This window comes from Coffea eugenioides, chromosome 4, assembly GCF_003713205.1.
Source record: "Coffea eugenioides isolate CCC68of chromosome 4, Ceug_1.0, whole genome shotgun sequence".
Lineage (NCBI taxonomy): Eukaryota > Viridiplantae > Streptophyta > Magnoliopsida > Gentianales > Rubiaceae > Coffea > Coffea eugenioides.
The window spans coordinates 42,421,778-42,447,699 of NC_040038.1; the positions used below are offsets into that span (position 1 = coordinate 42,421,778).

Genomic DNA, 25,922 nt, shown 5'->3' on the forward strand with positions numbered 1-25,922 from the left:
CTTAAAGAGAAAATGAACCTTTTACTCGTCAGCAAATTTTTGTTGTACTGACCAACAAGACCTACAAGAAAGAGCCGTACAAAGAGTGAGGCATAGTTTAAGGACCTGTCATTTCTGAGGGCGGCAGACTATGAGGCAAAATTTTCCTGCTGTTCATTGTTTTTATGGACATCTCAAGTAGACCTGTTTCTATTCACCATAAGATTTGACAACCAACACATGCATAAACAGAGCCACAAAACGCGAGGAAACACAGCCATGAGGACAATCATCCCATAAAATTGCTAAAATTGAAGTCATCAAGCTTCACAAGCCACTGAGATGCTCTGAAAATTAAGAGTCTCCAGAGGTCAAACCTGAACAAAATCTAAAACTTGATATTAAACAGGTGGTGTAACTAGTTTTTGCTTCAAGATGAACTTGCAGAAGCCTGAAGTAGTCCATCACGAATCTGGGTTGCCACATCACGAACAGCACCAGGTCCATGGGGAATAAACACAGCAGACGACTTGGAGGCAGCGCCAATTTCTTTCATGGTATCGAAGTATTGAGTAACAAGAACCATGTCCATGACATCTTTGGCTGTTGTTCCAGGAACATTCACTGAGAAGCCGAGCACGCTGTCTCTCAAACCATCAACAATAGCCTGACGCTGGCGGGCAATACCCATACCCGAGAGGTATTTGGCCTCAGCCTCACCTTCAGCTCGCTTAATTTGTAGGATTTTCTCTGCCTCAGCCTTCTCATTAGCAGCCACCCTCAACCTAGCAGCTGCAAAGTGCATCATTGTTAACAGGAAATGGTTGTGCAAAAGAGACAAAAATGAATGTTACTATGGTGAAACAAACCAAATAAATGTGAATTCAAATTGAAAAGGTACGGATGAAAGAGTTGACAGAGCCAATTGATGGTTCTAATTTGCAAATAAATGAAATTTGCTACTTCCACATGCCAAGTTTGCAACATAGGACTTCGAATAACATCATAAATTCAAATGACTCAGAAAAAAAAACCGTAGAAATTAGCCAGAGGTTGCACTTAGATGAAAACACCCCAGAAATCACAATTAAAGTTCATCTTTTCTGTATGCAGTAACTTGTTTCCACGTAATGCATCATAAACTACCATGCAGTTCGAGCAGGCTCTAATTCTAGGCAGATACCAGAAGGAACAGTGTGTACTATACCTGCATTGATTTCGTTCATTGCTCTCTTCACATGCTCATCTGGCTCAATGTCAACAATCAGTGTCTGAACAATTTCATATCCATAAGCAGACATAGCCTACAAGAAATTTTGCGTGAGAACAAGGCTTAACTGGGATGCTTTAATTGCCTTTGTTCATTACGATCATGAAAAACAATTTACCTTCTCAAGTTCTTCTTCAACAGCTTTGGCAATTTCATTCTTTTGCTCAAAAGCATCATCAAGATTGAGTTTGGGAACACTTGCTCTTATCACTAAATTAAGAGATAACACATACCTTTTTAGCAATGTAATATTATTATAGCTTATTTAACTTATCCAAACAAGAAGCAACATTGTCCTGGTACAAGTATAAATTTACCATCAAATACATAGGCCTGAATCTGGGTCCTAGTGTTGCTGAGCTTATAGAAAGCATCATTTGCCTTTTCCACAATGGCACGGTACTGAATTGATGCGACGACATTGACAAAAACATTGTCCTAAAAACGAGCAATGGTGAAACCAGTACTTCAGTTGAATTACTTTAGGCATGAAAACTCTGACAGACATAATGGTAATTAAACTCATAGCATGTCCTGTAACACACATAGCAAAAGCATGATGCACAAGGTTCCTCAACATCCAAATTGCACTATTTAAAACAGTTTTAAAGCCCAAAGAATTGCAAAAAAAAAAAAAAGGCAATTCTGATGAACATCAGATCAAAGGGACAGACCTTAGTCTTTGTCTCACAGCGCACATCCAGTTGCTGGAGCCTCAGAGAGAGATGTCCGGCCACTTGACTCCCTAGAAACCAAGGCATACAATGGCATCCTGGCTCAAGCACAACCTGAAACTTACCAAAACGTCCTTCATAGCAACAGTGGATTGGTCCACTTGCACACAGCAAAACAGGTTACCCATTTTCTCCAGAGAATCTGTTGTAATTCAGAAAATTTAGAAGCTTTAGCAAACTGAACTACATAAACTGGCAATTTAACCAGCAATTATGTCAATACAAGAACATACACGCCTCCTTAGTCCTTACCTTCAAAAAAAAAATAAAAATAAAAATAAGGGCCTGCTAAAACAGAGGAATACTAATGAAATCCGTAAAACACATAAGACAACATCCTATTACAAGTATTAAAAGATTGAAAATTGCTTGCCCCCCAGAAACAGACAAATAGTTAATACATCCTCTCTCTTTTTACTATTTTTCCATATAATTGTGGAGTTACATCATCCCCTCTGAGTTCATCAGACAAAGCAACATCCCTTGATTTCTTAAAGTGTCAAAAGAGAAAAAGGGCAAATTTCTTGAAGTGGGGGTTAAAAGAACGGGAAGATGATAATTAATACCTCGAAACCTCAATAAAAATTTTCACAAGTTCTTACAATCTTAGACAAAGTTGACTATCACAAATCCTACCATCGCATGCAAAACAACAAGGCTTCACAATTTTTTACTACTCCATATAGTATGATCATGAGATTCTTCGGGAAAAACCAAGTAAAATACCAGAAATTCACACTGAAATCCATGAAACACGTAAACCCACAAACAAAGGACAGGGAAATCTTCAAAATTCTCTTGAATTTAGCAACTTTTACGGTAATTTTGCTAATTTTTCCGGGGAACATATAAACACTAGTATCTGCAGATTAATCATCAGGGGAGTGAGTATGCCTAGAAATTCTCAAAAACAAAATTACAAGTTTTCATACTATACACAGCTCTAAATAGCGAAGTCCAAAACTTCAATTTGACATGCAAAACATAAATCTTCCCAAATTTTTACTGTACAGCATGATCCTGAAATTCAAGAAAAACCCACATAAAAAAGAGACAAAAATCCCAACTACGAGTATCTATTGGCATGAAAACCCACCAAGAATTCTTCCACGACAGGAGGGAAAAATGGAATCTTTAAAAAGTTCAGAAAATGGTAGAAGAATGTCAAGAACTATCAGCCCACGATAAGCCGAAATTAAAGAAATTCATGCAGCACATCAGATTAAAAAAGATTCTAACGAAAACCCAGAAAAATTCGAGTACAATTACAGAGAATTTCTCACTCTGACAGCAGGAAAGAAAATGGACAAGGAAATACACCTACTTACCAAACAAAGAAAAAAAAAGGACGAAATAGCAGAAAGAAACAAGCCAACTAATAACATATTAATACCACCGCAAACTAGGCCGCTATTTATACTACCTCAATGGGGTGCTTCTGAGTTCTGACGTGGAATTTTAATTATCAAGATGTATAAAAATTTTGGAAGAGTGAGTAAGAATCAAGGTAAAAATGATAAAGCACGAGTTCAGCGTGACACCGGTGTACCTTGTTCTTTGAAAGTTGTACCTTTAATGTGGTGTCTGCTTGCAAGCAGGAGGGAATCAACGGATTTGATTTCTCCAATGGGTTTTCTCTCCGTATCGCATAATTGCTTATTTAGATGCATAATATAAATAATCCAAAGTAGAGGATAATTTATGTTTTTTTGCATTTGTAAATTTTCTCTAATTATATATTTTATATAATTAACTTTAACTTTTTAAAAATCTCACACTCAAAAGACATCTTAACGAGCGGTGAACAGCCAGGCACAGACTCTATGATTAACTTAGTCTACTAAGTAATCAAAGTTATAAATAAATTGTACTATGATAGACCGGATTCATGTAAGCGTGCAAGGGTATTTATTGATTGAATTAATGTAGGGTTAGTATAACTCAAACAACTTGCATATTTTTTTCTTGGTAACAAATGTATAATTACTAGTTGAATTAAGGTAGGTTTAGTATATTTGTTTGGATTGCAGTTTTTCCAAAAAAAAATTTTAAGTTTTTCGTGATCACGTTTCTCAATTATCCGTTTACCTCACATACATTAAATCGAATATATTTTTATATAAAAACTCAAAAAAAAAAAAATAGCACTCCAAACCAGACAACTTAGACGTTGTATTATGTGCTGTAAAGGTTGTAAATCAGATGTGACTGGTGAATTTTTCTTGTTGGCAACAGAAATATAATCTTATTTATTAGAGAGGTTTATTAATCAAAAGATTAATTGATGGGACACACTAACTACAAGTCCATGCCACAAATATCTTCTCATTACGCATTTTCCATGCAACTTCGCGTAACGTTTGTGCATATCCACTGTTTTTTTTTTTTTTCCTGTTTTTGGCAAAAGTCAAAAAACACATCCATTAGAATTCTTCTAAGAGGTGGGGCATCTTAGTTTTTTCTCAGCAAATTTTGGAATGAGATTAAATGGTACGAAAGTTTAAGGTGGGCCCATCATCTTTATTTTGGCATATAATAAAGAATTTGTCTAACCTCAGTGGATAAACATGAAGTTAATCGTTTTCGTAAACATGAAGTTAATTTTAAAAAGTATTTCAAGTGTAATAAATAAATGTCAGCGTGTGCATTAATATGAATATTAAGTATACCGTGTGTACGCTAACAAGTTTCAGGGCGCTCAGGACCAATTCTAGAGTACAATATCCACGTAATGTATAAAATAATTTTCAAACATGATGACCAACAACATTTTGAATTTTGAAGTATGGTTTATTTTATACATTATGTACATATTCATTCTAGCAAGAGATTCGAGCTTTTGAATAGGAATACGGTTAAAAAACAAAATAAATTGAAAGATTTAAATTCAAAATCTCTTACTTACAATCCCTTTTACTTCTACCACCTATCGCAATCCTCCACGAGTAGAGATACAATTTTGAATAATACTGTCCAGAAAATATCAATCTAGATTTGGTTTGAATAAGTTGCATTGGCTAATGATTTTTCGTCCTAGAAAAGGATTGATCGTTTTCTCACGTTAAAATTTAGATTAAGATAAGACTTGCCAAGTCTTTCAACCATAAAATGAAGTCAACCACAGGATAAGTCAAGACCCAAGAATGATTGGTACGCAACAAAGTTTAAGTGATGTTCAAGGAAAAAGCTGTAGCTAGGAAAGGACTTTGTGGGGGATAATCTATCAAATTGAAATGCAACAGCAAAAATTGAATAGTCGACCATTGGACAAGTCATGAGAGCGGGGTCCGATCCCTGTTATCGTCTTGTGTCTTCTGAGGAGTGGGGCACAAGCGGAATGAAAATAGTCGAGCTCAGAAATATAATCCGTCGAATCTCGGATATCCACTACGTCAGGAAAAAAAAAAAAAAAGGACAAGTCATGAGAGCAACGTAGGACATTGTTATTATTTTCCTCGAGCAATGTAGGACATTGTTGTTATTTTCCTCGCAGAAAGCAAAAGGCTAGCCAACCAATTATTAACCAATTAAGAAAATGGTTGTTTGAGAATAGATTCTAGGATAAATGTTGAATTAATGGAATCCCTTTTGTATTGGACAGCGACTAGCATTGAAACTTAACGTTCCAACCAAGGATGAAAAGTCTTGGTGGCTTTATCTTTGTGGTTTTTATAGCATGGAACGGCACGTTACTTCCAACTATATTCCTTCAGCCTGCTTCACAATTTGGTAAACTCAAGGATCACTATGTCTGGATTGCTATTTTTTTTTTTTTTGTTTTTTAGAAAAATGTACTGTGGATAACAATTTGATGTATGTTAGGTAAAAAAGTAATTGAAAAATGTGTTTACGGAAAACGTAAAAATTATCCAAGGAAAAATGCCTGCTGCCATATATATATGTTCGCATCCTGCACTTAATATACTGTGGATTCTTGGCACACAAGATGAAAGATAAAAAGTGGTTTCTGTTCAATTTTGTCTCCAAAATTCAAAGATTTAACGCTTTAATTATGGACTGAAATTGTCAAAATTTTACACTGGGGAAAGCCAAATACTCCAAAGGCCAATTGAACACCTTGTAATTTCACCCTACTTTGTAATTATTGAAAATGGAAATTTCAAGAAAAAAAGCTCATTAGACGGATTGCCATGGAGGAACTAATTTAATAACATTATCTTTGTATCAAATCCCACGCTTTATATATACCAAAATTAATTGGGAGATTTGTTTGGTTGACCAGTGTACTTGCAAATAACTACTTTTAATCCATCAATTTGATTGGATACCAAATCAATGAATTGAGAGGGACATTGCACCTTCAGTTGGTAGCCAGGATTTGACTTGTCCTATGGGCAATAAATAAATGAGCAGGGAATTTCTAACTTCCTTCCAAGAAAATCGACATCCAACTACTCTTGATCCTAGCCAAAAGGCCGAGAAAGTTATAGAAAAATTGGTGAAATGAGAACTCCAACTCTTATTTCCTTTGCCTTTTCCGGATGTACTCCCTTATCTTCTCTTCCCTGAAGACTATAAATAAGTAAACTCCATCTTTTCTTTCTTTTGCCTTTTCTCACAATAAGACCAAAAAAGAGAATTTGTTTGTGCTGTGTTGGTGACTTGATTTCTTGTGATATTCCAATCCAATGGATGATAGATGAATGTAGACGCCAATGAAAGCTAGGCGCAGTTGAAAAAGTTCTAACACTTTGTTTAATGGGAACTAGGGTTTTGAGTCTTGCTCCTAGCAATGCATTATATATATGAGTAAATCTTATATACACTGACAGTATATATATTATTACTTTTTGATTCATGACATGTGTGTAAAAGTTAAATTTCAAATTTAAATTTTACATAGTTGTCACTCATCCAATGCTGATAGTGTATACATTATCAATGTAGGAAAAATTAATCATATATATATATACTCCCTCCCTTTTTTTATAACTGACGTTTAAGGTTTTGCACACCAATTAAGAAAAGTTTTTCATTGTTTAAATCTATACACTACTTTCCTTTTGTACCCTCATTAATTGTCCAATTCACCCATATTTTCTCTCACTAGAGTACTAAATGGTGCTGTTTTACTATGCCAAAAGTAAAGAGAGAAGCAATAATTACTAGGAGTAGTAATTAAGAACCCTGTAATGGAAAAGAGAGATAAAAGGGTAAAATTGTGAAAAAATAATTAATGCTGCATGGGAATAATACAATGATAGATAAAAGTACTTAAGAGCAAATTTCTTAAACGTCCCTTATAAAAAAAGGGAGGGAGTATATTGTTGACAAGAGAATCCGTAATCACTATCTGAAAATGCGCACTGGATAAACCCTGTCCCGTGCATTATATTGGCAACAATGGCAGGTCAGCTATTCGAAATGAGTCCATCACTGGTAACTAGCAATTTGGATAGACAACTTGTAAGGATTATAAAATCATATAGACTTTTTGTTCTCTCTCGCTCCTCCCACTTCCGACCTCAATTATAGGACTCTTAAGAACCTTTCCTAGTTATCGAATGAATTGAATCCACCGATAGATGATAAAATCATAGATCATCTGTTCAATAAGTAACGGATTGATATTCATCCGGAAGAAATTAATCATTCTATCTATCTAGGCACGTTAAAGATTTTGTTGGAAGTGAAAAAACTATTAGAGGCCATCATCAATGCATTTCAACAAGAACAAGGAGGGAAAAATGATTGTTCAAGGCCTACAAAATTGTACTAATTTCAATGGATAAACTTGCAGAGTGTGCAAAAGTGGGGTGGCATTTATCCTATCCTTGACCAGGTTTGGTTCAACTATACCATTCTATAGCATGAAGATCTACTACACTTGTGTCAAACACGATGGATTAGGAACCATTCGTCCTTGAATTGTTCCATGAGCGTTTTTGCAGTCGGAAGTGGTAGTACTCTGATCTTCACTTGAAAGAATATAAATATCATTCAGAATTATATTGTTACAGGGAACTGTCTCACTGCAATCTAATTTCACCGCTACCTTATTCTTTGATGTTCCAATCACCTGTCTAAATGTGATGTCATGAATTTGCACTGCAGATTCCTGCGGCCAAAACATGAATAAAGTGAGATGCAATAAAAAAAAAAAAATACATTCACACATTGCTATTACATATGAAAAAGTAATAAAAGTTGAATTTTTTTTTAAAAAAAACTAGTTTTTCAAATATTATAAAAATTTTTAAAAAATACTCTAAAAAGTAGTTTAAAATTTCTTAATGTTTAAAAATATTCCAAAATATACTTTAAAAACTCCGCTATAGTAAATTTTTTTAAAAACACCCTCAAAAACAGCTAATCCAAACGGAGCCAATGTATTTAATATCGCCAAGATAGACAGAATCAGAAAATTCATATTGAGGGGGTGGGTTTTAACATATCTAAATCTAAACATATGACATCTAAAAACTTCATGTTTTTGTGAGGGCAACAATTTAAATTTCTAAAGAGCATTTTTGGGAAAAAAAAAAAATCTTTAATCTTCTCTGGGAGAACAATCAAATTTCCTAAAACTTGGGCCCCTTCCCCTAATATCGAACATTGAAGCTTTTATGTGGAAGTTATCAAGATTCTGCATTCTAAACAATTTACCATATATTTTCACTAGCAACCAGAGATATGTCAGGGTTTGGACAATTGACAAATAATTATCATAGGGTATGATATGTCCAAAAATAAAAGATTAAAGCAAAATGTAGAAATTCATAGCAACATCATGAGTGCAAAGTGGCACTAATACATAAAAAAAAAAAGAAAGACATTATTAGTAGAATGATTAATACTTAAATTATATGAAACAATCTAAATACATATTATAAGTACAATGATGAATACTAAAAGTATGTGAAACAATCCACAGAAGAAATTGCTAACCTGAGTTTTGCATTTTTCATGGTCACAGTAGAATTGATCAATGATGATGGGATTATCTGCATCCTGCAACATTATTCTCTCGTAGATTATATTTCTTGCATAACCCTTGCCACCCTGCTTGAACCCAATTTATATTCATCATCATGTGTTATGTTTCAATATATGAACCCTGATAAGAAAAGATTAAACATGTACTACATAGCAGTAAAAATCACAAAAAAAATGCAGTAAAAAAAAGCATCTTAATTGGCAAACCATGCATTGAATTTAATCATGGAAAACACAAATTACCTGCCATGACTTAATCCTAGCACCATTCTCTGTGTTTCTGAACACAACATCACTAACGTAGATGTTTTCAACTTTGTCTTCTGCACCGTGCTTGCCTAAACTCCCAATACTGTAATGGGATTTGGCCAAAACAACAAAAAAAAAATGGTCGGATGCAAATTTCAGAAGCATTTTCTTTGTAGGTTCCAATATGTAATTGTTTTCAAAACCACCTTCAAGGATGTTCAAGAATTCAATTTATTCAAAGTTAACAAGAACACATAACAAACATTTAATTAGCACAAAAAGAAAAAAAATGGGTGAAATCAATTGACTTTAAGCAATATATGTAGCTCCAAAAAAGGAAAAACTGCAACTCGAAAAACGTAAGGAAATAACTGATTCTTACCTTATGCCATGCCCAGGGCCACAAAAGATGTTGGTAACCCTCACATTTGCAGATCCATTTACAATTGAGACGCAATCGTCGCCTGCCCATCAAGTATGTACCGTGGCAATCAATTAAATTGCTTTGCATGAATTCGTTTGATAAAGTCAACAACAATTTGCCAATTTGCCATTGGATTAATCATCTTTATGCACATATTTTAAGTAATTAAAGTGTCTTCCTTAAGATCACTAAAGAATATCCCACAATAATCTAGATGAACTAATATAAGATATACTAATTCACACTTGGTAACCAATCTACATGGAGCCGAGAGGGGTTAATTTCACTTTGCATCTTTCAACTATATCCGAATTTACATTTTAGTTTCTAAATTTTAAAATGAGATACTTTAGTCCCTAAAGTAGAAAATATGTCTTGCTTGAGTTCTTGAAGTATCACATTATAGTTCCTAAAGTATAAAATCTATCATGCTTTAGTTCTTAGAGTATAAGGCCCATTTGATAAGACTAAAGTTTGAAATTTGAAATTTAAAAATTAAGTGTTGAAAGTATTAAGTTACTAAATTGATTAAATTATATATGTTTAACAACTAATTGAATTCAAGAAATGGATGAGTTGAGTGGTACGAAAAAGGGAGTGTAAATGAGAGGTTTCGAATTAAAATATATTACACTAAAATATATTAAAGTTTATAGACCAAAGATGAAAATTTGGATATAGTCGAAGGATGCAAAGTGGAATTAACCCTGGAGCCTAATATTCTGAAGCACATGTAAATGTAAATAGAAAAAAAAAAAAAAGAAAAGAAAAGAAAATACCAGTGCTAATTTTGCAACTGTCTATGGAAACATCTGTGGAACCCGTGACATGGATACCATCTGTGTTTTTGCTATCTGCTGGTGCATCAATATGTATGGTTGAGACAGAAACTGATCTTAGATTGTTGAGGACCAGATGCATTTTAGGATTGTCCTTGAAGTTCAAACTAGTTATTTGAACATCATCCGAGTCTGAAATCTCCAAAGCCTGCAACCCCAAAAAACAAAAAGAAGAAAAGAAACTTGGGTGATGGTATATAATATTTGTTTTTCCTGTGAATGTTAAAGAATGGAAACTTACAGTTGGCTTCCTGCGACCCTGTGGGGGAAAAAAAAGAAAAAAAATTTGCATGAGAAATATTGCGCAATTTGAAAGAAAAATTAAGCAACGGATGTACTTGAGAGCTATTTCTTCCTTCACAGCACTTAGAAAATCTTCCCTTAGAAATAAAATTAAAAAAAAAACTTTAACAGGCTTCCAAAATCATACTGGTCAGTGTTAATTTTGGGTAGTAACATGAAAATCTAATTTCTATAGTTGAAAACGGTAAAACTTAACCGTGTCATCAAGTTATTTGGGATACCTCTGCCAAAATGCATTGCACTTCTATCTTTGCTAGATACTAGCTAATATAGCCATAACACTTGTTATAACAGATGCAACAAAACAAGAGAACAATCAAGAACACTAGAACAATTTTGGGGGAATCAGATTTTATTAGGGTTTGGAACGAATCAGCGAAACGCAACATAGTCGAATTGCCATAGGTCGAAGACCTGATTCAAGGCATCCCAACAACACTTCCACATGTCAAAATGAACAAAAATAAGGACGTAATTGATGGATGGTTTTGTCATTTATGTGTGGTTTTCTGACTTAGTTACATTTTTAGTAAAGAAGAGAAATGAATCCATTAAAGCTTAAGTTATTTTCCATGGTTTTATTAAATTGGAGAGTACATAATGCTTTGCCTTTTCATATTTTATTAGGAGAGGAGGCGGAGAAGGGGGTGGAGATGTTAGACTACACTAGACATAACACTTTCTATATCAAAAAATAAAATCAAATAAAAAATATCACTTTTTACATCAAGCTAAACAGCAATAAGCATGCTTAATTTTCTTGTTTTTTTCTTTTAGTCTAAAGGAGACTCCAAACCCTATAAAAAGAGAAGGTGAAAGTGAGTGGGTTTAAGAGTTGAATCAAACTCTTATGATCTAATGTCTCTGTCACCTGAGCTAGGTTTTGGGGACTATAAAGACATTTAATTTAAAAAAAAAAGGAGTAATTATTTTCTGTCTTTATGCAAGGTTTGTTATTTATTCCCATAATTATTGAAGAGGACATATAAAGTGATTAATTGTTCAAGATAAGAAAAAGAATATTCTTATTATTGTGAGCGTGGCTCTTACAAGCTTTTGCCACCATTTTTCTCCACGGCCATGAATTCTGCCACCACCATACAGTCTAAGTCCTCTTAAACTTTTGAAGTGGATCCACATCCCACAATAGCCACCGATGCACCTCCAGTCTGTAGGGTTCACAGGTGCTAAAAGTTCTCCACTGATCTGCAGAGAAAATGAGTTTGGAGTAATACAATCAATTGCTACTCATGTTAGGGTTCATACAATATACTAACGTTAGGCTGGAGGCTTTTTTTCATCCTTACCCTAAACCGTCATCGCATATACACTATCAATTTAATTACTCCCTGCGTCCCAAATTATTTGTCAATTTTTGAGAATCCAACTTTTTAATGATTTACCGATATTGATACTTATTACTAAAATCTTTTTAAACTTGACAAAGAACATGTCATCCTTGGTGTTCTTTCTCTTTTACTAACATAAGTAAGACTGATAGTATTACTACATTGAGCAATTACGCTCTAGATCTTTGGTTGGACGAGGAATGGGTAAATCCCAATCTTCTTCGGTGCTAGTGCACCAAAATAGCTTGTAGGACAGTTGTCCTTTTTGATTGAACCTTTGTTCAAAAACTATATAGTTTACACTATATAAATGAAGTTATCGTTTCGACTGAAAAAAAAAAGACAAAGAACATGTCATCCACCAAAAGATAACGAATAAGAGTGAAAAAAAAGGTAAGAATTAAGCTATGAACTTTTTAATCGAAATATTTTCGGCCTAAACAGGCATAAACATGCAAAGACGAGAACTAAAATCAAGCTGAACTGAAAAAAGTAAGTCTGAACATAATTCTTTAAACAAGTAGGTCATGCTCTCATTTTAGGAGAAGATTAATTCCATCACAATTACAAAGACACCAAAATCCAATTTTAGATCCTCTATTCAATTTTCAAATCCAATTCATTGCATTGTGGCGCAAGAAGGATCCACATTTTGCTCCTATATATATATGGAACTTATTAATATACACACATCTACTTTTGAGTTTTTTAAACAAAGAATTATAGTAAAAATAAAAGAATTTAATTGTCATTTTAGTTGACTACCTCAACATTGATGATTGGCGATCTACAGGGGCCTCTGAAGATCACCGGCTGAATGAAGAAACTTGTATTTGAAGGGATTTGCATGGTTGGAGCAGAAGAAGATGAATCTGGTGAGGACGTGCATGCTGCTTCCCATGCATGCTTGAAAGCCTTAAAAATCATCATGAAAATGACAAAATTATATCAAATCTTCATCCCCTTTATTTCATTTTTTTCCTTTATACTATCTCCTAATATCAGTACTCTTATTTCTCCTATGCAAAATAATAGCATGAAAACCACTTTGAATACATACATATATATATATATATAGAGAGAGAGAGAGAGAGAGAAAGAGCTGTGCCAAAAGGTTAAGCATTACGTTGGTATCGTCATTGTAGCCATCTCCAACTGCACCATAATCAAGAACATTGTACACTAATGATGAATTAGATTGTGCCACCACCGAGGAAGGGAGAACAAATGCTGCAAACAATATCGGGATAAAAAATCCCATAGCAGCCCTACTAAGAACCAAATTAAGAAAGAAAAGAAAAAATTATGTTACACTCGAGTAATTAAGCACAGTATTTTAATCAACACTAGAAATCAATGACCACATAATTAATCTACTATGATATATCTTATACAGACTAAACTAGAAAAACAGCTTGTAATTTCTATGACTAACTTCAATTCTCATGTCTGTACAAGAATTGCTGGCGTCCAAATTCTTCTTACTCCAAGAACAAAGGGTTCATACAATAACTCAAACAGAAAAAAGGGTTCCTGCATCAAACGAACATTTTCCGGATTTCTATTCTTTGTTTTAGATCAATTAATTGAGACGAGAGAGATACCTAAGCGAATTCTATGTAAAGAACTAGTTGAGTCCTTAACAACTAGTGCCAACTACCTAGTAATATGATATGACCAGAAATTATGTTTTTCCGGGTCCCTATTTTCGAAAACATCGCACTTGAATTCCAATGATTGGTCCACGCAAGCAAGAGTGGGGTTTGTCTGGATAGGGCAAGATATCCTATGATTGGTCCGTAATATTTGATCAGAAAGATTGGTTTTATTTGAGTCCAACCAAAACTCAGACCATATAGGGAAAATTACAAGAAGGGCTCTAAAAAATAGGTTGCAGTTTTTGGGTGGGAAGAAAATTGAGGGAGAAGAATTAGGGACAGAATCAGTCTGTAATGGCTGTAACAAGTACTGCTGCTGCTCAGCTGAGATGTTTACGGCCTAATATCTCTAATCGAAGGCCTCTGTATCGGATTTCTGGTGATTATGCCCCAAGATTTCTAGCAATGGCAACGCCACAAAAGGTAGTTAGAGGTCCATTTCCCTTTCTTGTTATGCAAAATTTTAGCAGATTGAATATTCAATTTTAATCTTCTTCTTGCTTACACTTTGTAGTTTAAACTTTCCTCCGCCAATTGACACAAGCAAATTCAGATTAGCATGTAGTAATTTCAATTCTGAAGAAAGATGGAAGGAAAGAAGAAAATTGTGTACAGCCCAAATGATTTTTTTAATAACAATGAATTTGGTTTAATTATTTGCGAACATCAATTGGAAATCATCTTGAATTATTAAGCCAACATCTTTTTAAAAATTTCATAAGAAAATATATCAATTTCTGGGTAAACCACTGTTTATAGTGGAAATTATCTTATGATTAAAGGGAAAAAAAAATTGTCTTATGATTATTAATCTGTGGTGGAGGTCATGGCAATTCTATAATAACTTGCTAGAATGGTAATTAAAGAAAAAGAAGAAGCTTGAAAAAGATAAGAATAAAGTAGTTTAATTGGTAAACAAATGTTTTTGTACCTAAATTATTATATGAACATGTTCAAATTACTAAAAAAAAAATTGAAAATACAAGAAGTTATGCATTTCAGATTGGGAATGTGATTGATTTTCAGGTAAACAAATACGATAGCAAATGGGAAAAAAAATGGTTTGGTGCAGGCATCTTCTATGAAGGCAGCGAAGAAGTAGAATTTGATGTGTACAAGAAGTTGGAAAAGAGCAAAGTCCTAAGCAATGTGGAAAAGGCGGGATTGTTGTCAAAGGCTGAGGAATTTGGCATCACGCTTTCATCTATAGAGAAACTGGGCTTATTTTCCAAAGCAGAGGATTTGGGCCTGCTTAGCTTACTGGAAAAGGCTGCCGGGTCTTCGCCGTCCGACTTAGCCTCGGCGGCACTGCCGATTTTGGTGGCGGCCATTGTGGCCATTGTGGTGATTCCCGATGATTCCGCAGGCCTCGTGGCGGTGCAAGCGGTGGTGGCTGGTGCGCTTGGGGTTGCTAGTGCTGGGCTTTTCATTGGAGCCGTACTTTTGGGTGGGATACAAGAGGCCGAGTGAGAACTTCTCTAATGTACGTAGCTTACAACTATTGTTTTGGGAAAGGTTTTGGTAATTTATTTTGTTGTATTTTCATCTTTGGCCAAATACAATTAGTTCCCTTTAGGGGCTGCCTTTACAATTTTTTTTACTCCTAACGTGAAATTCTGGGTAATAATTAGTAATATGATCATGGGGCTCAATTGAGATCCAATTTGTTAATACTTGCACAATTCAAGGAGCAACTCGCCATTGTTTTTGAGTTGCATCATCGTCATGTCTCTTCTATTTTATTTTTTTGCTTTTAGAGTTGAAGTAGAAATAACAACCCAAGGCGAACATTTAAGTTATTTTCAATAGATTTATTGACGTTTAAAATAGCTTCTTCTTTTTTTCTTTCTCCGGCCAAACCGGTGGGGTAGATGCATTGATAAGATGGAGAAAGAGGGGCACGGACTCAGTATAATTGTATTCTGTGCAGTTTCGTCCAATTATTGTAGATGTTCAAAATTTTAGTGCACAAATACATCAAGATGTTGTATTGAATATATGTTAAATATTTTATTCAAGTACACTACTTTTATTTCGAATACAATAATTTAATGTAATTATGCATCAAGTAATATAAAAAGTATAACAATCGAACTGAACCACATGAAACTCCAACCGCACTAGATCCTTTTCTCCAAAATGAACATCGATAAGGACATTTCATTTCATTTTGGTTAAAGGAGATTTTGACTCTACAAAGGAAAAGAAAAAGGAGAAGGCCTGAGATTCTAATCGAGAAATCTCATTCTCACAGTTACCTGTCCAATATTTTCTTATGATATAAGCATGATAAGTTCGAATCCTTAATTTTGATAATTTTTTTTTTTTACCAAACGGTAATAGAATTCATCGATGTTAAAAAACTGAGAAACTATGGAGGTTGAGCAACTGCACTCAAATCTTCTTTGCCCTGATTGCTGAGCCAGAGAGGGAAGGAGTCCTTTCACACAATTTGATCACGCAAGTTAATGGCAATTTTAGCCAGGCAATTTGATTACAAAATTAAGGGGTCCTTAATTTTGATAATTAACAAACTAAGAAGTGAGCACTGTTGCCGTCAAAACTACTTTAAGGAGCAAAGTGTAAATTTGAGGGTAGTCTAACGCCATAAAGCCAAACAATTCTTTTGGTTACACTGGTTAAATTTGTAATAATTGAACATTAAATCAAAATAAATGAATAATCAACAACTCTCGGATTCCAAATTTTTGTTAAGACACAATTTTCATTAAAATAAGGGATAATTTCAAAAACCTCCCCCTGAGGTTTCTAGTAATATCACTCAGCTCCCCTAAGATTTTTAAAATCTCGCTTATCTCTATTGGATTGACATTTCTTGTACCATGTTAACCCCTTTGGAGAAAATATAAGAAAGATAAAACTTTTTGTTCCAATACTACCCTTGTGTCATCCTACTCATGAAATTTATAACAACAATAAAAAATAAAATAAGGTCAAATTTTTATAAGGTGTAAATTTCTTGACGGAAACTATTTATTTTAGTTGTATTGGTGCAAAAGCAAAATTTACACATTGAAAAATTCACACATAGGAAGAGATTATTTTAGTTTTCAATACAACTTAAACTGTACCATGAATTAAAACATATTTTCCCAAAATATATCTTGACTTCCTTAATTGTAACTTAACTATGCACAAAATTTTTTTAAGGTATTAGTTATGCACCAAAATCCTCCTAAGTGGTTGATCTTGATTAACTTTAATTTATCTACGTCATTTGCTATTCTACCACGACCCCAATATAAAGAAATATGAACCATTATTAGCTAGCAATTTATTTTTTTTAATTTACAATTTTTGGCTTCAAATTTTTATTTTGTTTTGGCTTTGTGGTTAAATAGTTATTAAGAGCAAGAGCAATGTTATCAATTTGTGACATTTGATAGAAATATTTAGTTTTATCAAGTTGATAAGGGAGGTAAGTGCGATTTTAAAAATTTTAAGGAAACTGAATGATATTATGACCAATCTCAAGGAGGTTTTTGAAATTATCCCTTAAAATAATGTATCGTTTAAAAGATCTTTGAAAATAATGCACCAAACCTTTACTGGCACTGGCTTTTGCACAGCCCTGCTCAAAGCCAACTAGGACATGGTCCAAACCGTTGTCAGGAACCGGGTCGATTTTAAGCAAAATGTATAAAATGTAATTTATTTTAATAATATATAATTATAGAATAAAATTTTGTAAATTATACACATGATATACAAATATGATATACAAGATATAACCTGAACCTTACATTTTTTTTTTTTACCAAATCTTGATCATGAATTTTTAAGAAAGGTTGCTTCCACCCTCTCCTCCAACCAAGCCCTAGCTACCTCTAATTAACTCGAGTTGAGAAAAACTTTTTTGCCCTTAGTCCAACATGCAATGAGTAGAGTCAGGATGCCAATATAAGGACGAATTTCTAAGAATATTGCTAAAATAAAAAATTGTTCGAAAAGTGGTGTGATTTGAGGTGTTGTTCCGATTTAAGGGTCGCCGCAATTACAAAATGCGGCTATCAATAAAAGTACTATTAATTTGTATTTATTTTGGCTGCTTTTATTTTAGCCAATTTTCTCTTTTTTTTTCCCCAATGTTTCGCTGCTCATCAGATGAGTGCAAGCATGTGTACTTTTTGTTCAATTTTTTTTTTCCTAACGCCTTTTGTTCAGAGATGTTCCGTCGTCAAGTGCTGCCCTACCAATTATTCGGCCGCCTTGGCCGCCCTACATCGGCAGAATTCGGACAAGGGGCAGGACGGACCGCGTAATTTTGTTTGCATACGGCATAATTTTGTTTGCACAACGTATAACTTTAGTACAAAATTTTGTGGGCTCCATACACGTTGTAAAAATTGAGGTACAAGAAGTGATCTGGACCGCACATTTTTTTTTTTGCCAAAATTTGGCCGTGAATAGCTCAGGAGCAATGCAATGTCTGACAGATCAAAAGTAGCAATGCAAGGCTACTTGAATCACTTTCTTGGGAACATGGATATAGTGATTGGAAAGGAGTTTATTTGGATAATTTATTTGAAATAATTATTATAGTACTTTTTTAATGTGATGTATGTGAAATAAAAAAAGTGATTGAAATTTATAAAGCAAATTATTTTATCTGAAATCATTTCAATCCAAACAAAGTGAATTCCGGGAGGTATGCAAAGTCTTACGCTAGAATTTTTGTTTTAGATTTGGTTGTAAGATAGTGTAGGAACTTTTGATACAATCTAATAATTAGCACACTTATCTTCCAATCACATTTTTTGGACAAGCCAAATTTGGTTTGCAAAATTTGTTTTCACAAATTCCAATCACATTTTTATCTTCCCAATCACCTTTTTATCTCACATACATCACATCACAAAAAGTGCTACAGTAAATATCTCAAATAAATCATCCAAATAAACTCTTATCCAAACAAACTCTTTGTTTTCTTTAATGTTCATATTTTCATCCTTAGAATTTAGCAACTAACAGAATAGAGTGTTTTCTATGCATGTGTGCTTGCACCAAGAGCATGAGTCAGTAGCTTGACCCGGTAAATGAAATTTGCGGCGTCCACCTTTTCTTTGCGGCGTCTACTTTTCTTCAATTCATTTGCGGCGTCAATTGTTTTTTTATTTTCCTGATTTGCGGCCTCAATTTTTCTTTTAACGCAGATTGCGGCAAAAAAAAAAAAATTAGTGAAAAAGCAATTTTTTAAAAAGTGGAACAGTGTATTTTTTTTAAAGTAAAACTGCAGATACCAATTGCGGCGATAATTTTCCTACCATCCATTCTACCTAACCATCTAACAAACGGTTGTAATTATGGCTCTAATTATTTTTTTAATAAAAAAAAGCACTGAAGCCTATTATTATTTTTTTATAAAAAAATTATTTTCCTGACAGTCAATTTTTTTTTATTTTTTTAAGGGTTACATTGTTTATATTAAGGGTTACATTGTGAGGGCTTGGAAATTATGGTTTCATGTTAGGTAAAATGTTAAACGCTAAATCTTGATTAAGCCTAATTTATTATCATTATTACATTCTATAAATATTGTTCAATGCTATATTATTTATTATTATTTAAATTAACATTAACATTAAAAATTTCAAAAATATGACTTAGTCAAATTTTATTAGTAATTTAAGAGCAATTTGATTATCATCTAAATTTATAAAATTAACAAAATTCTAATATTATATATTAAATTTTTTATAATTCTGGTTTATAATAGAATTTTAGTAATACGATTTAGGAATTTTGATTTTAAAATTAGGGTGAAAAGGTTACACTGTGAGGGCTTGAAAATTAGGGTTCATGTAAAATGTTAAACTCTAAACCCTAATTAAGCAAGGTTTTCTGAAAAAAATTACTTTCGTCGCGGTTATGTTTTATTAAAAAAATAAAAGAAATGTATCGCTGCTCATGAGATGAGTGGCGACGCGGAAAAAAAAAAGATAAAAAACTTTGGAAAGAAGATAAGTTCCTTCGCCGCTCATGAATGGAAAAAAGATAAATTCCTGAAATGAGCGGCGAAACTTTTGTAAAATTAAAAAAAAAAAAGTCACCGCTCATGTGATGAGCGGCGAAGCTATTGAAAAAAAAAAAAAACTAAAGCAACCCCAAAATAAATGAAAATTAAAAGTATTTTTATTAGAAGCCGCACGTTAATGATGCGGCGACCCCTAATTCCGAACCCATCTTCCAAGGACACCAATTTTCTGACAATTTTCAATTATGACAATATTAGGAGAAATTAGCCCAATATAAGTTGGTTTAATTTGATAAATATAGGTCACTTTCTTTTTTATAAAATATCGTGAGTCTCATTTTCGATGGGAGGTCTCAGTGACCTATAGTTCGTATTGAACTTTTCTACCGAAAAAAAGGGATAATTTCAGAAACCTCCCTTGAGGTTTGATGAAATATCACCTAGCTCCTCTAAACTTTTCAAAATCTCACTTAGCACCCTTGAAGTGATAGTAGGGCCATATACTAATATCAAAGGTGATAAATTGTCAAAAATACCCTCATATTTAAATTTTCTGAACTTGTTTTTCTTTCTCTAAATTTCCTACTTTTATTTAACAATGTCTATAAAAACATACATACATACATATATATGTATGTATAATTGAATTGCAAATATTAATGAAATATAGGATTTAATCAATGAAATATTCGATGCATTTGGAGAAGAATAGCTACAGGTTCTTTTTATTTTTTTCCTTTTTTGGTGTTTCACAAATTTATTTATTTATTTATTTATTTATTCCTATTCATGTAGAGCGCAAGAGAAATAAAGTAATTGAAACTCCAAATAGTTTTTCAAATTCTGACTTTTTCTATAATAAATTTTCATATTTCACACCCATAAAAAAAGTCCATTTATTTTGAGTAAATTTTTTGTATGATATTGAAGTTGAATTTTATCTATTACTAAGTTTTTTTTGCTCAAATATATGATTTTACATGCTAATTACCTTTAACACTATGAAGGGTTCTATTTGTAGAAATGGTTTAAAAAATAGTAATTGCTTTTACTATCTCTTCCTACTGTAGAAGTGACTATTGGCTGTAACATAAAATCTTACCAATTTTTATCTCCTCATTTTTAAGATGGTTCCAATTTAATACTTTTTTCCTTGGTTTGTAAAATGTTCATTTTTTTTTATAGCCTAAGGGTATTAAAGGCACTAAAATAATCTCTCTCCTCAAACATGAATTTTTAATATTACTTTTGGTTAGAAGGGCTTCCAATGTTACCAAAATGTCAATTCAAGGGGTGCTAAGTGAAATTTTGAAAACCTCAAGGGAGCTAGGTGATATTTCATAAAATCTCAGGAGAGGTTTATGAAATTATCCCAAAAAAAAAGTTAAGAGTTATCGTAATGAAAATTAAATTTCGTTGCTGATGTGTGAGCTCAGTAGTCTATGGTCCACTCAAACTTTTTTCTACCCAAAAGAGGTTACTATGTTGGGAAAGTGGGAACAAGCTCAGTGGCCACCATTAAAGTTAATGGGGTGGAAGGTCAAGGAATCAAATCTCTTATCTTCTACTGTTGATCACAAAAATGTAGCAGGCCACATAAAGTGGCTTTCAAAATGAGTGCACTCATTTGGGTTGATAAATGGTTCAATCCCTCCCATTTTCTTTGGATCTTTTCAGATTGCTGCCCGGTAGCATAGAATAATTGCATGTCTATAGTATCGACAAAAAAAAAAAAAAGTGATGGAAAAGTGGGGCCAGCATTATGTCATTTCTTTAACGGGACCCTCCCAAGGAAATGACGCTCTTGGATCTAATTTCTTGCTTTACTTTTACAGACTTGCACCGCTTTAGCTCAAAAAAGCCACCTGCACCACAATTCCACAGACGGAGCCTTCATTGCCGGTAGATCTCGCTTCCAAGTCTCAACTTCTGTAGGGAGTGACAATTGAAAGTGCAGCATGAGAAGGGTTTTTTTTTTTTTGGGTAAATATTTACTAGTGAAATTTTAGTGAAAAAGCTGATAAAGAGTAATTGAGTCTGAAGCACGATAACCGCCTTTGGCGGGGTGGTTTCTTTTTCTGGGCTTTGTGAGTGGGCCCTCTATGGCTTAGTGGAAGAAGTGAAGAACCGCCATAGTCGAGAATCTTACCTGGAAAAATGGAACCAAAAAAAAGAACCGACTCTTGAACTTCCCCAGCCTTCACATTCTTGGTCAAGATCACCGTACCCAGAAGTTCAAGTAAGTTTATGGCTACAAACCCTTTTTGTTTTGTTGAAATTTTGGTGGTGGTGTTTGCAAAATGTTCGTGCACTCTTTTTTTGCTTAGACTAGCATTTTTCGTCTTCTTTGTGGTACATTTTTGGTTTGTTTTTGCAACCCATTTCCTGTTACTCTGTGTCTTCTACGTTTTCCAGTAATTTTTCTTGGGAAATTTCTTTTGCTCTGCAATTTTAACTTTCTTGGTTATAAGTTGGCATTTTTTGTAGTTGTTGTTTCTGGGTCTTTGGGCATTTTCACACTAGTTACTTCCTTGGTCCATTTTTTTGTTATTTTACAACCTTTTTCTTATTCCTCTGTATTATTGCCTTTTTCCTGTAATTTTTCTTGGGAAATTTCGTTTTTTGCTCTGCAGTTTTCTTGTTTGTAACTTGTAAGTTGCTCCCAGTAAAATTTTCTGATTTTGGCTTTTCGTTTTTTTCCCTTTTTCTGGGTCCCTGTAGTTCTTTGTCTTCTTGGTTATAATCATTAGTGATTCCTTGGTCCCTGTAGTTGGTTTCAATTTTGCTTGTTTCCAGAATAATACGTACCATGTTGATTGAAAAGTCATTTTAGTGTTTGTGGCAGTCAATTTGTCTTGATAGTTTTTTGAATTTGTGTGTGACTACGTGTTTAATCAGAATTATGAGAATCCAACCTTGGTCCTAATTTGTGGAAAATTTTTGGAAACTGAAAACTAGTCAAAATGTCCTATCTTGGAACAGAGAAAGAGAAGGCTCTCAGCTTCTTTTCTTTTTACTAATGCTCTTTATTTCTTTTCCAATTTGGATGACGGAATTTGGGATTGTCTTGTTTATTTTTTGGGGCTGGGGGATTTTTTCGCCTGCCCCCCGCATGGGGGGGGGGGGGTGTTAGGTTGTAGGATAGTTTAAGATTCTTAGTGTGGTCTTCTTGAAATTTAACAGGATAAATGGTTTGATTTTTCACTTTGTGAGAATTTTGTGGCCTGAGATTAATGGGATACTGGTTGGTAAAGTCCTGATTTTGCATTTTTTTGTTTTGACTAAAAAAGAAATACAAGCTGTTAATTTGAGTACAAAGCTATAAGTAGGTGAAGATGTTTTCTCTGTTTTGACCCTCTTCAAAAACAATTATAATAATAAAAATGCTCTCGTCATTTGTGTTCAATCTTTTTGAATCTAGACATATTTTTATCTGGACAAATTGTTATTGGATAACTCTTTGATCTAGGAGACTGTGTCGGTAGTTTATTTTTTGCTTTTAATACTTATGTAATTTGGTGGAAAAATATGATCTTTTTGGAAAGGGCAACGCATTCAACTGGCCTGATTGCATTCAATTAAACTTCATGTTTGAACGATTGATCATGATAGCTTAGTACTTTCTAATACATCTTCATGTGCTGTAATTGTGTTGGTTACTATTTTGAATGTCATTGATTGTGTTTTTCTCTTTTGGGCTAAAGTTCTTGCACAGTTGCCATCCTGTTAGTGAGAAATTGTTGGAAGATTGGCATAGATTTCTGTCAGCCATGACAAGCATTTTAGCTTATAGAAATCCTCAGAAATCGTACCTGGGAAGAGAGCAAGTGGCTGAAAGTGGCAGTTATCACTATCAGGGAAATCGTCCCCTCTTTAAGAGTACTAAGCTTGATGTCTCTCATCTCCAGGGCACTGAAGTTGGCTCTTTAAATCCTCAACACAGGCCTCTGCAGATCATGAAAAATTCCAAAACTCCATGTGCTGTGGCTCTACCAGCTAAACCTTCAAGAGTTGTTGGAAAAGATAATTTGAAAGCTGCTTGTAAGAAACCAATTCTGTCTTTTAAGGCTTATGCTCGTCTTATACAATTGTCTTCAACCAATATGAAAGTCCTAGGGAAGGAAGCTAAGTCACAAAATTTTAATGCAAGTGGTGCAAGTGCAACAACATCATGCCACCCTATGCCTAGTAGTCATCCACTTGAGAAGGTCAGAAAAGAGATTTCTGAATCTGAGTATTTGCCAGGAGGCAATCGAGGCCTGCATGGTTTCTCTTCTTCTAAGTCCAGGGTTTTGACTGATAGAAGTGCTCGGTTAGAACCAAAGTCATCGACTCAGAAAAATAAGATTCTGGAGGGGGAGAGCAAACATAAAGTTCAGGAAAGGAATGCCACTTCGGGAGAAGTGCATAAGGATGTCTGTCTTGAAAATGTGGTCAAAGTTCAATACAAACTTAGTCAGGTAAACAGAGATAAAAGAGGCGGGGGATCTGAGTTTATGGAATTGAGGAAAAGTAAAGCTGCATTAAAAATGGCTAGAGCTGGATTTAGAGATTTGGAACTGAATTTGACTGCAGGTGTATCTCCTGCCTCAGGTTCTAGTAGTGTCTCTGGTAGTCAGTACAAAGTGTTGGAGGCACTGAAGCAGTTTGAAAAGTTATACTTACAACTTCGGCGAGAAGAAAACCAAGGGTTGAAGGGCCGAGCGTATGCTACTGCTCGTAATTGCATAAAGGCAGCAATGATTCTGAGGAGAGAAGGAAAGTGGATCAACACTGATCAAAATATTGGAAATGTGTCTGGTATTGAAATTGGTGCTAAATTTCAGTTTAGGGCTGAACTTGCTGTAGTTGGCCTACATCACCAACTTTTTCGTGGTATTTCATATGCTAGATTTGGCAGCAAAACTTATGCAATTAGCATTGTGAACTCGGGTCGTTATGAAAATGTCACCAAGTCTTCTGATGTATTCATCTACACAGGTGAAGGGGGGAATCCAAATGTTACAAATAAGAAGCCCAGGGACCAAAAAATGGTTATGGGGAACCTTGCTTTGAAGAACAACATGGTTGACAATTTTCCTGTGAGGGTCATTCATTGTCGTAAAACTCTTAAAGCATTTGATACCTTAGGAATTAACAATGGGAAGGGTCTCGCATATGTCTACGATGGGCTGTACACCGTCGTCGGTTGCTGGGAGGTGAGAGATCAACTTGGTAAGCTGGCATTCAAGTTTGAAATGAAAAGGCTGGTAGAATGAACAGTTCTAAAAGGAGCAGATGCCTTTTGCAAGAACCCGAATTGTTCAGATACCTTCACATTTTGCTACTCAGGCTCATAATCGCAGTTCCACCCTCCAGGAGTGGATAATCAGACAACATAGCAGTAGTCTTTCTCTATGTTTGTAAATGTGGGATCTATCATCTGTAGCAATTAGTATAGAATAGCCAATGCAGAAAAAGCTTTTAGTGATAGTATTTTCCTACTTTTGATCTACTTGAAGGGATGCTGTGTAAAGGTAGATGGTCTACTTGAATTTGGTGTGCTGCCAGTGACAGGAACTATGATGTTTAGCTAAATAGCTAAGCATTTTGCTAGTATTAGCAGATGATTGCTTTTATGGTTCTTATTTGCAGGAAGTTTTACTTCTGTTACTGTGTTAGCTGTTCTGCAAGGTCCCATAACAAATTGGGTTCTTGATTATGCATATTGAAGCCTTAACAGAATAAATATGTTACATATGGACATAGGTACGTGTATAGATGCATGTATACATAGGATGAAAGTGTAAGTGACACGAGATTTAATTAGGGAGGCAAATTATTCTTTATGGTGAGAGAAAAAAAAAATGCAAGGCATATTCCAACCCTAAATCCTGTATATGGACTCTTGCTTAAAGAGAAGTGAAATTCCCCGACGCATTTTGTATAATGTATATGGATTTATTTATAGAGTAATAAAATTTAATCATTTTTGAACAATGAATTGACGATTTAGCCCCTCTTTAAGGGGCTCAATAAAAGAGTTGGTGGACCAAGTTGATCCAATAATAAAAGTTAAAGAACGATAATGTCTCAAATTAAAATAGAGAAATCGAAACGGCCGAACACTTTTTTTTTTTTTTTAAAGGAGGATACTATTCCAATTAAAGTTGAAAGATCAACGCC

General features: G+C 34.2%; 4 protein-coding genes across 4 annotated transcripts; 2 read left to right on the forward strand and 2 right to left on the reverse strand.

Annotated features, from left to right (window-relative positions):
- Window positions 1–245: 245 nt before the first annotated feature.
- LOC113767564 (hypersensitive-induced response protein-like protein 1) lies at window positions 246–3,364 on the reverse strand. The gene is given in 7 exon segments (XM_027311701.1): window positions 246–771; window positions 1,187–1,283; window positions 1,368–1,459; window positions 1,567–1,687; window positions 1,924–2,054; window positions 2,057–2,125; window positions 3,312–3,364. Coding segments are annotated over 6 exon segments (858 nt in total). The 5' UTR covers window positions 2,112–2,125; window positions 3,312–3,364; the 3' UTR covers window positions 246–409.
- A 4,461-nt stretch (window positions 3,365–7,825) lies between these two features.
- On the reverse strand, window positions 7,826–13,365 carry LOC113769416 (probable polygalacturonase At1g80170). The gene is made up of 8 exons (XM_027313863.1): window positions 13,231–13,365; window positions 12,870–13,019; window positions 11,806–11,961; window positions 10,393–10,600; window positions 9,572–9,653; window positions 9,184–9,292; window positions 8,893–9,006; window positions 7,826–8,062 (listed from the first exon to the last, which is right to left on the reverse strand). Exons 1-8 carry the CDS (start codon window positions 13,363–13,365, stop codon window positions 7,826–7,828), a joined length of 1,191 nt encoding a protein of 396 aa, XP_027169664.1.
- A 590-nt stretch (window positions 13,366–13,955) lies between these two features.
- LOC113767631 lies at window positions 13,956–15,482 on the forward strand. The gene is made up of 2 exons (XM_027311784.1): window positions 13,956–14,185; window positions 14,789–15,482. The coding sequence occupies exons 1-2, from the start codon at window positions 14,057–14,059 to the stop codon at window positions 15,230–15,232; spliced, it is 573 nt and encodes a 190-aa protein (XP_027167585.1). The 5' UTR covers window positions 13,956–14,056; the 3' UTR covers window positions 15,233–15,482.
- A 6,135-nt stretch (window positions 15,483–21,617) lies between these two features.
- LOC113768260 (histone-lysine N-methyltransferase, H3 lysine-9 specific SUVH5-like) lies at window positions 21,618–25,358 on the forward strand. The gene is made up of 2 exons (XM_027312539.1): window positions 21,618–21,996; window positions 23,462–25,358. Exon 2 carries the CDS (start codon window positions 23,528–23,530, stop codon window positions 25,013–25,015), a length of 1,488 nt encoding a protein of 495 aa, XP_027168340.1. The 5' UTR covers window positions 21,618–21,996; window positions 23,462–23,527; the 3' UTR covers window positions 25,016–25,358.
- The last annotated feature ends 564 nt before the right edge of the window (window positions 25,359–25,922 follow it).

Bases quoted from the DNA above. Each gene is read 5' to 3' on its own strand.
- LOC113769416 (XM_027313863.1), bottom strand. From the start codon at position 13,365: ATGGGATTTTTTATCCCGATATTGTTTGCAGCATTTGTTCTCCCTTCC. The intron at 10,601-11,805 runs GTAAGAGCCACG...TTGGGGTTGCAG, and splicing joins AAAAATGGTGGCAAAAGCTT to GCTTTGGAGATTTCAGACTC. The intron at 9,007-9,183 runs GTAATTTGTGTT...GGGTTCAAGCAG, and splicing joins CTAGGATTAAGTCATGGCAG to GGTGGCAAGGGTTATGCAAG.
- LOC113767631 (XM_027311784.1), top strand. From the start codon at position 14,057: ATGGCTGTAACAAGTACTGCTGCTGCTCAGCTGAGATGTTTACGGCCT. The intron at 14,186-14,788 runs GTAGTTAGAGGT...ATTGATTTTCAG, and splicing joins CAATGGCAACGCCACAAAAG to GTAAACAAATACGATAGCAA.
- LOC113768260 (XM_027312539.1), top strand. From the start codon at position 23,528: ATGACAAGCATTTTAGCTTATAGAAATCCTCAGAAATCGTACCTGGGA.